Raw genomic sequence first — 13,557 nt, 5'->3', positions numbered from 1 at the left:
ACAGAATTCACATAAAAACTTTAATGCAACTTGGATCGTGGATCTGAAGAAGGCTAAGGCCGAAAGCTCTTGTCCTATGTATTTTATTGGCGTTGTTGCATTAAAGTTTTTATGTGAATTCTGTGCTCTCTTCATGGTGATATGTGATATGTTTGTTTTTAAAATCGTTTTGGATTAGGACTACCTTCAGTGGTGTGACCTTCATTTTTTTTTTTAAGTGTATTTCTTTGTTACACCACACATGACGACGAATTGTTTGGAAACGGCACCTGCAGAATTATCAAAGGATCAATCCGGTCTAATGGAAGTAACATCACGAAGAACAGTAACGGGCTTAATGATGGGTATGAGCAATCCCCTGTTAAATCTGAATTTAGATAAAGTAAATAGTGGTCCGCTATTAAATTTAAATGCAGATACTGGCTTTGAAGCTGGCTACAAAGAGGTAGAAAATGTGACATAAAGGCTAAAATTACTACAGTGGCAGCATTTCTATATGGAAGCCTGCCTGCATTATCAGATAATACTGAGGGGTTTACGAGTAAAATGTATGCCTAGCTATGTCAGTACATATCCGGACCTGTTGGTGCAATGGCAAAAAATCAACCTAGATACAAGCTTCCAGTATATGAAGCTACTTATTGAATTTTTCAAGCCACAGGAAGAGGAAGTTTCTAGGTTAATAGAGAATAAACAAAAATAATTTGAAAGAATGGAGTTATCGGATCAAATCTAATGAAGCTGGAGAGTTTGCAAAATAAATTGGACATCTACAACACTAAACTAAAAAGTATAAAAAGCCACAAATTATACAGAGACTATAAAGCTTTCAAAAATGGCCATGTTTTTGAATGGCCCAAGGAACAGCTGACTGATAGTGTTATCAGTAATAATACTAGTGGCAATAATAAGATGCAACCTTATTTGAAGGCTACAGAAGAGAAGCAAACATATACATCTTATAAGAAAATGGATATTAATCAACATCAGCTTGTAGTACAAGCAGAGATACACTCTGAGGAAATTCCTAACCCAAGGCAAGGAGCTTTAATTGGCAGTATGCGACAACAGGAGGAGGAAATCATGAGAAGCAAAGATAAACTGTTATAAGTAACAAATGGTAAATCAGAAGTAACAGCTGACCCAATGACTGTAGTAAGAACTATACCTAAGAAGGGAGCCACTTCTTTATCCATCTTCCAACAGCTTCTATTTTAATTCAAAAGAGCAATCCCTGAGCTCCCAGATCTGTGATCAGAGACAGGGAAAAGAAAAAAAGAAAAGTGTATTGAATGAGAATGCTAATTCTATAGTAATAAACATCTCTGATAGTCAATTGATGAAGAACCAAGTGAGTATTCTTGAGAAAGGTTTGAACTTTATACCATCTATTCGGTTTCGTTTGAATGAATTTGTAATAGACCTTAAATGCTTTGCAAGGAACGTTACTTTAAAACATATATTTGGCAGTAAGAGAGTGGAAACAAGCAATAGGAAACAATATAAAAAAACGAGAACGTTTGTGCCACTTAGCCACCCTACAGTAGGTATGTTTATACACTTATGTGAGAATGAAATAGCTGCTCAGAGTGAAGAAGGAAGGGCTAAACATTTCTATAATTTAAGTTATGGTGAACATCTTGCATTGGATAAATTGCAGAAAAGGACAGATATAATAATAAAACCACATACAAAGGTGGTGCGCTGGTGATGATGAATTTGTGTGATTATGTTAGGAAGATGGAAGAAATGTTGAGTGATAGGAACACTTACATTGTGATCAGCTAAAAGGATGTAGATAAACTGATACTAAATGTACAAGATGTATTATAAGAGAAATTGATGTGCAGATGTATCAACAAAAAGCTATATGATTTTGTTGAAGTAGCCTTTCCCACTGTACCTGTCGTAAGTGGATTAGAAGAATCTGAAGCTAAGGCTGAAAGCACTTGTCCTGCTATCTATTTTATTGGCGCTGTTGCATTAAAGTTTTTATGTGAATTCTGTGCTCTGTTCATGGTGGTACGTTCAACTGTTTGTTTTTAAAGTCGTTTTGGATTTGGACTACCTTTGGTGGTGTGACCTTCTTTTTTTGAAACCTGTAGGTAAAGTATATGAAAATAATTTAAAACATTTCATCACCTTCTCAAAACTCATATTTTTTGAATAACTATAGAATTATAAAAATATGAAAAATGATGGTGGTGAAAGCATTAGGTTGCTACTGGAGTTTGTTAAAATTGTATTAGATAGCAACTATATATTTTTGATGGGAAGATTTTTCAGCATCTCAAGGGAGTGGCAATGGGAGCAGCATGTGCACCCATTTATGCTAATATTGTGCTATTGGTCTAAGAAAAAAAAGTGAATATATTCCCCTAGGAATTTTTTAAATATATGAAGATTTATTTGAGATTTTTAGATGACATATTGATTTTATGGGTAGGCCCTGAGAAAAATGTTATAGAATTTATGAATTTTTTTACATGAATCATTTTTTTAATTTGCATTTAATTATAATGTGGATTTTATTATTTTGGCGTCCAGGTTGAACATATACTGATGTTGGATTTAAAATTAAGATATATAGAAAGCCAACATTTAGTAACTCTTGTTTACATTTTAGCAGTTTACATCCTTTTTCACTCAAGCATAATTTAGTTAAGGGACAGTGTATAAGAGTGGCTAGAAAGACTTCTGTGTCTGTGGAAACTAAAATGCCTCAAAAGATCTTTTCATATATTCTCAGCTTACACTATCAAAAGCTTTTATGACATCCAAACCTATTAATATTAGTATATTATTATTGCCCAGTGCATCCTTTTGAATTGTACAGTTTCTGTTAATGCTTTCAAATGTTTGCTTACCTTCTGTAAAACTGTACTTGTCCAAATCTATTACTCTTGGCATAACCTTTTCCATTATTTTTGCCATAATCATTTTTAGCACTTTATAATCAAGAGTCAGTATCAAAATGGGTCTGTATGACCCTGGATCCACTGGATTTTCCTCTCCTTTGGTATAGGTGCTACATCTGCTCCTTTTCCATCTCAAGGGCATATCCCCACCCAGAAAGCAGTATTAAAAAGGACTAGCCAGGTTTTTATTATGTCTTGTTCCTATTTGTTCCACACTTCTTTTGAAGTTCTGCTATTTCTGTGAGCTTTCTCCTGTATTCTGTTTTTTTTTTCAATTTTTATTTTGTTTTCTTTTATTTTGATGTTAATACCACTCTTTCTCTTTCTTTTAACAGAGGAAGTTGTAATTGTATCAGATACCTTGCCTTTTTGTGCATTACTCTTAACCTCTACATTTGTCTATATGATTTACTTTAATATTTTAACATTACATTCATAATTTCTTTTTAGAGCAACTTCCACCCTGCCATTGTCAATTCCTTATTTTACTTATCATCCTTGCTGCCTTTTGTTGCCTCAGACATGAGCCAGCAATTTGATAGCTTTAGAGTTACTATCAAAAAATAATTGTTTTAAACCATTGCTTTATTTTCATTCATATTTTCTAAGTACTCTAGCATTGGCATTCTGTTTTCCTTCAGTTGCTGTCCAACATGTTGTGTCCCATTTAGTAATTGTACTTGTGTAAACCCCTTACTTTTTAAGCTGTCTGGGTACCAATTGTAAATTATTCCATCTTCTATTTGATTTCATTGTGACCACATTTCCAATCTTAATTGTACAGTTATCCCAAGCCTTTGCAAATACTTTACTACTTACATTGAAATAACTTTTCATTTAAAATTTGATCTACCCAGTTATTAAATAACTTTCTTTTCAGAATAAATACTGGAACATGCCAGCGTTTATCACAATAGTCTTTCCTTTCTTATAAAACATGATTTTGTATGGGTGCATGATCTGACAATGTCACCAGGTGTGTTTTCATAGTTCACACCATATCATAGTATTCTTTCAGTATGTAACTTCTGTTTAATTTTGACCAATAACCATATTTCCTTGAAAAATGTATAAATTCTAGTTCATTCTGTCTTATTTCCAATCAGTGAGCCAAAATACATGTATGTAAGTGTCTGGCACCAGCCATTATTCTATATTATCCTGGTCCTTCAGACGTCTTCCGTATTTTTGAAAATGCTGCAAACCCCAGGGACTACCAAACCCCAGTGACTACCATAGACCTTTGATGAAACATTATAACTTCTCCTATAATATTCTTTACATCTTGTCTCAGTAATTTCAGTGGAATGTATACCGCTCTTATTCCCTGCCAGCAGCCTGTCACTACTGTAACTCCTGTTGGTACGTACTGTTTTCAAATGCTTTAAGCTATTATTCATCAACTCACATTTAAGTTATATCAAACATCTTTGTCCATAGAAACATATACCCATACAGTTTAAGTACTGTCCTCACTCAGTGTTCCCAGTGCATTTTTTAATAAAACCTCAGATTTTTGAAAGCTCTTTAATCTCCTTTGATTTATCAATTATTTTCTTTTGGAAATAGGAAATGGCTGTGTAAAAAAATCTGTCCACTGCTCCTTTGTTTTATCCATTATTTTATTTTGGAAAACAGGAAAGGGCTTTGTAGGAAATCTTTTCACTGAAGTGTCACTAGTTTGCCTTTCTGTGTCTGTAGACTGATTACTTGTTCCTTCATCTCCTTTCTACTTGTTCCATTTCTTTTTTTCTGTTTTGTTAGTTTATCATGTGCCAGTTGAGGATCTTCATGGGTTTAACTCAAAGTAATCCATGATACAATAACTTGAAATTAAAATTCATTTCTCTGAAATGTGTTATGAAAGAAAGAAGAATTTCTTTTACTTCACATTGTAGTGAACAGTTGTTATCAACGTAGACTTTATGCCTATAGTTTTTAGCTGGTATATCTGCGGTTTAATCTGCAGAGGTCTCTGTTTCCTCAATCTGAAATTAAGAGTATTTACTATTTGTTCTCTATTTTAATAACAGAAGTAGAAAGTACAGTCCATGTATTGAGGGATTTACTCATAAAGTCTTTACAGTCCTTCCCTTTGATTTGTTCTTGTACTGATGTAACCCTCAGGTTGGCCCTGTATGGCATGCCCTCATGTTCAGCCTTTTTTTACTTGTGTGTTCTCTTCTTTGTGACCTTCCAAGCATCATATATACTTTTGCTATGGCTTCTGTGAATAATTTACACTAGTTTGCAGGTTTTTGTTATTTTTAATGGTTCTCAGCTCAGAACTATGTTTTTACCTGCTCACACTACATCTGCCCTTCTGGAACTCAACTCTAGACAGATCCAGTAGCAGTTGACATCATTTTCTCTGTGACCCTCACTGTGTTATTATCCTTAATGCTTCACTGAAACCCTAAACCAGATTGCACATTTGCTTTCCTAAGACTATAGAACTCCACTGCTGAATTTACTTTAGTTGTATATTTGCAATTCATGTTGTTATTGTTTACAGTTCCTTTGTGGATTAGGCCTCTGAAATTCTCCAGCGTCATAGTTTAATATTTACAGCCTAAACGTTTACCCGTACTTTTTGTAGTACTGAATGATTGTGTATGCATGTTTTAAATATAGCTGTGCATACTGTAAATGTGGCTTGGTTCAGGTTCATGACTTTAAGGGTGCTGAGACCACCTCACCCATCTGTTTAGCAAAGGTAAATCAATAAATAAGCAAAATAGGAGGTGTGTGCCTAGTGTCTAGTTATAATAGGTGGAAGCAAACTGATAATCTGCTTTGATATATTTTTTGCAACTCAAGGGTGAGTACCTAGTTATTGTTATTTTATTCGTGAACATGTTGCCTCCATTTTGAGGCTAGACATACAATAAATTCCTTCCCTGCAGTTGTCTGTCACTGTGATACATAATAGCCTCTGTCACTCTGCAGGTGACTTTCAGTTCAGGCATGGATCTCTTGAGCCCAGATACAAGATCTTTGTCTCAGTCGGAGCATTCTGCCATGGTGACAGTTGGATACCTTCCATTATGAAGAAGGAATCTAACATAGAAGCAGCTTAATTAGTGAAGGTCTCAAAACACAAATTTAGTTTGTTGCTTGAGACTGTCACCATTTATTTAACATTCCTAAACTGTAAGGTATTTAAACCAAAAAATGCGCAAGAATGTCATCCATTAGAATATACAATATTTTTAAATAGAAAACAATAAAATAGTTAAGCACTTTCATCTGTATAACTGCCGGACTTCATCAGAACAAGTAATATAAGCAATCCCAAATATTTAAACCTTAAAAAAAAAAATTACATGATCAGGAAGTAGAATAAGAGCAATTACTTCCATAGTAAACAAACTAATCAATACAATAAGTAAATGCAATGAAAATATATTACAAAATGAATTTATTTTCTGTGAAATATATGTGATATTATTCTACTTTCCGGACATGTGATTTTTTTTTAAGGTTTAAATATTTGAGATTGCTTACTTTATTGTTATATTACAGATGGAGCTCTCTGATCTCCTCAAGGGTGGGGCCTTTGTTAAAAAAGCTCTTTGATGTCCTTATTTTCAGATGTGTTGTCAACAGTGGGTGTAATATTTTCAGGGTCATCATCTTCCTCATGTTCCATGTGTCATATTTTTAAAAGGGGCAGGAATTTCAAAAACAGAGAGGAGAATACACAAATGAGACAGGATTCACTAGACAAGATGTCCAAGTGTGGAGCATGTTGTCATTTCTGTTTTATTTATGAGAGAGTAGCAATACCCTTTCAGGGGAATCCTACCCACTACTGTAAAGATAAATTTAACTGCAGTACAAGTTAGGTGGTGTACGTGGCTATTTGTGACACATGCCAGGCAAATTATATTGGCAAAACTGAATGTGCACTTAATATGCACATGTACAATATTAGAACTTATGATTTTATAAACACCCGCCAATAGCATTCTACAACATGTATCATTTTTAAAAGTTTAGATTTTTTTTATCTTGGAAAATTTTCTGCACTCCCCAAGGGTGCTATTTGGAAGTAACTGGAAGTACAGGAAGTGCACCTCCCCTCTGGTGATCAATGACTGTGTCTTTATTAGTAGTGTTTTAAGGGCAGCCTGTATTTAAATGTTTGTACACTTAACATCAAATTGCTTTTACTTAGGCTTGTTTTTGTATTTAAGATGTTTGCATTGCTACAACAAAATAAAAGTTGTATGACTAGTATTATTTACCTTTAAAGCCATAACTTAGTTCCATAGGACTTTATCACATGACAGTGATCATTCTATGTACTTTTTGTTTGTATAAAATGTATTCTGCATTGATCTGTATTCTGATGGTCTATTTTTGCCATTTAGATTAATGTGCTAAATAATAAACTTTGGTTGTGGTACAGGGTGTTTTATTAAGGTCTGATAACAGACTGTAGGCAAAGAGAAAGGGATATAAGAGTACTGAGTGAAAGAACAGCTCAAGTTGAGATTTCAGTTGAGTCTAGAACAGAAGCTGCTGCTAAAAAAGGGATAATTAGTAGGACATAGTGAATATTGTATGATAACTGCAATCAGAACAGGTCAGAAAAGATTGGGAAGAAAGACTGGATAAGGCAATTTACAAGGAACAAAAGGAGGACATCTGTATGGTTCCCAAGTTTACAGCAACAACAAAGTCAGGAAGGTTTAGGATTTTTGCATGGATGTACTGCCATAGGCATTTTTATACACAAATCAGACTTCACAGTATTTTCATTAGGTAATTAGCAAATGATGGAGGTGCGTTGAGAAAGAGAGAGAGGGGCAATTGGGAAAATGTTTCTGGGGACTGTAATGAGTTGACAAATTTAAAAAATCCCCTATAAAATAAACTGGCAGAAATGTAAGGGGAACAAATGATTGAAACTAAGGAAATTATCATTTTCAGCTGTAATATAGGATCTGAATTATTTAGACATTGTAGTGCTTTACTAAGTGTAGTGCCATTTGCTGCCAAAAAAAGGAATAACAAAAAAAAAAATGGAGCTCCCAATGTAAACCAACCATAGCTGACATGGTGAATATTGTAAAGGAAATAACACGACTGGAGGTAGGATATTTAAAAAAAATGGAAGGACAAAATTACATAGAAATAAGTGGAATTTGTGGGAACAATACAGGCAGAATAATTTTCAGGAGGAGGGATATTTAAAGGAAGGTAGGAGTTGAGCATGTTATGTAATGTTGGAGTGAATGAAAGTTGTTAAAAAGGAAACATATTATAGTGCATGAAAAATAATGCATTTGTGGAAAAAAAAAATTCTGTTATTGTTTTATGTACACATAGCTTTTTAAAAACTATCATGTTTAATAAATATATTTGAAATACTAGTAATGTAAACTGTTATTGCTTTTTGTCTTCTTTTTTGTTAATATACATGAATTCATGTTGCAATTTAAATATGTTCAAAAACAGAGAGAGAAATGCCATGGTTTTCTGTTAAACGAAGACACTGGAGCATAGAGTAATGTGATATGATGCTTTTTACTGGAACATGTTTGTTGTAGCTGAAGCTTTCAGACTAACATGACCTCCTGCTAAATGGCTACTGTAGGGCCATATGTTAAAGTAGATGTATTGTAAAACATGGTGTTGGTCCAATAAAAATTACTGCATCATATCTATGTTCAAGTGTGTGTCTGTTTTTTTTGTCCTTGAATCCATCTTACATGATGTCCAGCTAGTGAGCATGGCTTTTGACAGCAGGTTGGCATTATGCAGTTCAGCTTTTTTGTTGTTTCCCCTGTGTCTGACCTGACATTACTCTATTCAGACCTATTGTTGTACCTGAAAACAAGCTTTGTATTATTTTTTTCTAAGGTACCTGAATATAAGATAGTGTTGATTTCTTCTTTTGTGTCATCAGTATTTGCTAAAAAGCTGCATAAATAGCTTGGCAGGCTTTAATGCTGACACCACCTCACATCAATAGGATTTATATCAGCAACTAACCCTCTGAATTTTCTTGCACCTGAATAATTTTCTTCTCTCACAGGGGTGCGCTGAAAAAGTTTAGTGAGTTCCGACATCTGTGCAATGCCTTTTTCATGGAAGTGGTGTCCAGATTTTGTTTCAAGGAAGATGCCCCTCCATCAGATGAGGTAGTGGAGCTGCTCTTTTCAATCCTAATTGTGATGAGCAACTTACCAGCAGGTGAGCTTCTTTGTAACTTTAGCATAAATTAATTCAGCATGCTATCACTTCGTGTCTGAGCTGTTGTGGTATGTGTATGGAATACATTCATTTGATCGAAACCCCAAAACAGTGAAAAGCACAAAATGTTGAAACTCAGAATTTTGAAAATGGAAATTTGCCATTTCCCCCATGTTGTGTGATCCCAGAGCTGGTATATATAATTAGCAGCGGGTGTGCAGGGCATACACCCCCACATGAGGGGTACAGGGGGCTTTCCTCCCCACATTATATAAGTTTTCAATATGTTGAGTCTCAGCATTTTATTTTTTTAGTTTCAAAATGTTGAGCTGTTCAGTGTTTTGAATTTTTAACCAAATGAATGTATTCCATAGTTAAAGTATATCACTGCTTATGCTAACACAGTGGCTACTGCAAGCCATTACTGCAGCAACTGTCCTATATATTCTGTACTTTGAATACACTTACACCATGTGTGTATTGTATTGTATTTCCATAGCTGACTGCAGAGTTATTTGGGAATCTCCAAGTTCACATTTTAGTATATCAAATGCTATGGGTCTATATCATTTAATTAAAAGTTCATTTGAGTGAATCGCTATTTATCAAACCCAATTAAGCAAAAGCTCAATTAAGTGAATGATCGTTTTTAGTGAAAACTTTGTTAGGGAAAAAAAAACTAGTTGCCCACCCACCGACCGTAACAAACAAAACAAAATTTAAAACTTAGCAAAGTGAGGGGCTTTGCCCCCCACTCTCCCCCAAACTAAATATACCAACTCTGAGCTCACACTACAGTGGGGAAAAGGGCAAATTCCCAATGATGGCCAACCACGTCCTTTCCCTGCGAAAAAAATTAGCTTAAACGATTGTTCGCTTAATTGAGCTTTTGCTTAAGTCAGTTCAACAAGTAGCAATTTGCTCAGTTAAGCTTTTGAATAACTGATATAGACCCAAATGCTATATGGTTTTCTTGCCAGCAAAGTCGGTAGAAGTCTGGGCTAACTCTTTCAGTTTCATTCTAAATAAAGTGCATATCTGTATGCAACCTCTCTGGCACAGGCAATGAATCTTTAACTAAATACTACTTAGGTTCATAAGCATTTACTAGGCTAATGACCACAAGGACCTTTTTAAACCCTAGCCATGCATCACGAATCTGTAACACGTTCTGGTACACTTGATAAATGTAAACAAGGGCTTGGGAAAAGAAACATTTACAAACAGAGGTATGTGAGATGAACCAGTCACAGGTTGTCTGTGTCCATTAGAGACATAGGTGCTAAGCCAGGGATGAATTTCCTGTTCCCCATCCAGTTGTCCAGATTGCAATTGAATTGGGTTAGAGAGGAACTCTCCTTCACATGGAACAGTGACATACTTCCCCAACGGAAGAATACTCCATAATTTTCTTTGTCAGTCTCAGATCTCGAAAGCTTTGGGTTCATCATAAGCTCCAGTCACTATAAAAAATATTTTTAAGAAACATATAAGAATTTTTTCATCCTTTAAATAAAAGACTAAATTATCACACAGTGTGACCACATCTGAAAACTATTTAAATGTGTTGTGTTGATTGGCTAGTCAGCTTATTAAAGACTCATGCCCCCCTCAGCTCTTCCATTGTAGAGCGCAAAAAAAAAAAAAAAAAAAAAAAATGGGCATTCCTTCTACTGGATCACCAACCAGATTGTCAGATGCACAGCACCCCCCCTTCTCTGCTGCCCAGTCATTCAGGTCCCGTTTCTGTGCCCTGCCCCCAGTCTCCTCTATTAAATTTGCAGTCATACCTGGTGCACTCCTTGTGCCGCGTTGGTGCAGCGGTAGTGTTGTCACCTCATAGCAAGAGGTTCTCCTGTTCGATTCTCGGCTGGAGCGCCTTCTGTGTGGAGTCTGCATGTCATCCCCGTGGTCGGGTGGCCTTCAAAAGACATGCATGAATGGGCGTGCCTTCGTTGAAGGTTGGGCGTTGAGCTGGCACCTCGGCACCGTAAAAGTCTACTGCCAATCATTAGCGGGCTGGAGTTCCGCTGTGGCGACCCCTAACCTGGTAAAGCCGAAAGAAGAACAACAACCGGGTGCACTCCTTGTGTGGTCTAAACTGTGGAAACTGCTTGCTACTGTTTAAAAGTAAATATATATATATATGTATATCTTTTAACCAAACCTGAGCACTGTAGCACTCCATCCAGGCAGGGTATAAACTGTACCAACTGTTTGCTACATTTATGGCAAACAGTTGCTACAGTTTATACCCTGACTGCACAGAGTGCTACAGCACTTATATTTTAGTTAAAAAAAATTCCTCTTATAAACTGTAGCATATTGCTTGCTACATTTGTAGCAAACAACTATTACAGTTTATACCCTGGTTGCACAAAGCACTATTGCACTCAGGTTTTAGTTAGAAAAGAAAAGAGATTTTTTTTTTTTTTTACTTTTAAAATGTAGCCAATTGCTTACTACATTATAGCAAGTAGCTGGTACAGTTTAGACCACACAAAGAGTGTTGCAATGCTCAGCTTTAACTGCAAATGCAATACCGGCTTTTAAATACTGATATTGCATTAGAGATTGGGACACTATGCATCCAGGACAATTACCCTCTCATCCCACTCTAGCTGCACTACTTTCTACACACACACACACACACACACACACACACACACACACACGCGCATGTGTGTGGGTGTATACACAGATCCACTTGCCTAAAAAATCTAATTATTATGTATGTGAGTGTGGAATCTTATAACAACAGCATATTTGAAGTGCAAAAACTTCCACTTAGGTAAGAGACCACTAACATTGACTGTAATTGTAATATTTAAGTAGAAAGGTGGAAAAGTACAGAGAGAACTTTATGGGTTCTGTGCAGAAATATAATGTGACATCTGAACTGAAGAATGGTCTTAAGGTAACTTTCCGTAATGCTTCAAAGTAGTAACCTGAATTCATATACCCATCTCTTGATAAACAGACAAATTATAACTTCCTTTTGTATTGCAGTTATTATGCAACACATTAATTCCCTTTCTCTTTGCACTTTTTGTAATCCAGGTCAGTTGGTAGGCCGATGTTGGCTACTAAAGTACTAATAAAATACAAACCAAGCCATTTCCATAATTGAATGTATTAAGCTACATGGGGACAAAACGTTTAATTGAGCTCAAGCTTCCCTGCCAGCCACAAAAGTAGAGTCAAACCATCTTCTTGTTTTTCATGTGTGTGTGATTATATCTGTAGCATTCATTCCTAATTTTCAGCAGTGAATTCAAAATATGATAAATGAATCATGTTTTCTGTTTTCATCCTTTCCTTTTGTTTTAAAAAGTTGCTTGACTTCCTTGCCTGCAACTGTCAGTCAGTAAAAAAAGACAAAGATAGTGAAAATAAATATCATTTAGATGGTGTACAAAAAAGAAATACATTGAAAGTAAAAAAAAAAAAATAGTTCCGTGATGAAGCACTTATGGCATCAGAATTAGTCAGTGGCTGCATTGACCTACTTGTGACTGCCCAGTCCGGAGAATCCATGTTTCTATAGCTGGCTGTCATAATGGTCAGTGGTCAGAATTTCTCAGACAACTCCACTTAGTTTTCATTAGAGAAAATATTTACTCATAATAAGTAGGGCCAAAGGCAATAGCAAAGAGAAAGCTACTTTCTTCATACAGGCATAGCTATTAGGAAAGGAAAACATGTATGGTCTGACCTTAAGTTGACAGTCTAGGTAATCTTTTTTTATATTTATGCTATTGTTTTACTGTATTTGATTAGTTTTCTGGTAAGTGAAAGACCATGGGCAGGATTCACGAAGCCTCCGTGTAAGAGTTATAACTCTTACACGGAGGCTGCAGTTAAACGGAGTGATGTCAGCATGCTCTGCATATTCATGAGAGCATGCTGAATCACACCTAAGGCTAACACGGTCCGTGTAAGACAGTAGGGGGCGTGTCCGTAGGCCGAGCCCTGTAAGCGGGCACGCCCCCAGAAGAGTAAAAGTGCCCAAAGTAAACACCCACGACAGAGTCCATGGAAATGTGAATAAACACAACACAACACATGCCCCCACAGACTATGAACAGAAAATATATAAATGAACATGTTAGAAATTTTTTTTAAATCGTAAAGCTGTTTGCCCGTGAGTGCGCTCGTTTGCACAGGCGTGCCCGTAGCGCAGCTACAGTTAGCAGTCAGTGGGAAAGCATATAAGAACTAAATATGCAAAGTAAGCCAAGAAACAATAGCATAGCGGTAGAGATGTTGGCTGAAGAGCAGGCATTCATGGTTCGAGACCCCACAACACCAATTTTTATTTTTAGCAAAATAAGCACGAAACAAGTCCCTGACAAACATGTACACATATAAAATCACATTTTATGTAAAATGTAATGAAATAGTTCATTTATTTTGAAGAAATGTGAAGTAACAA

The 13,557-nt window shown here is 35.8% G+C and overlaps 1 protein-coding gene across 1 annotated transcript in view; it reads left to right on the top strand.

Moving 5' to 3' along the window:
* LOC122812984 (E3 ubiquitin-protein ligase rnf213-alpha-like) overlaps nt 1–13,557 on the top strand; it is a 1,982,151-nt gene that overhangs the window by 1,293,522 nt on the left and 675,072 nt on the right. The window contains 1 exon segment of the mRNA XM_044085079.1: nt 8,965–9,122. Within this exon segment, the coding sequence (XP_043941014.1) occupies nt 8,965–9,122 (158 nt within the window).

The sequence above is a fragment of the Protopterus annectens genome, chromosome 10.part0, assembly GCF_019279795.1.
Source record: "Protopterus annectens isolate FY-2018-M chromosome 10.part0, PAN1.0, whole genome shotgun sequence".
NCBI lineage: Eukaryota > Metazoa > Chordata > Ceratodontiformes > Protopteridae > Protopterus > Protopterus annectens.
The sequence above is the reverse complement of the archived record's forward strand: the minus strand, read 5'-3'. Positions and strand labels throughout refer to the sequence as shown.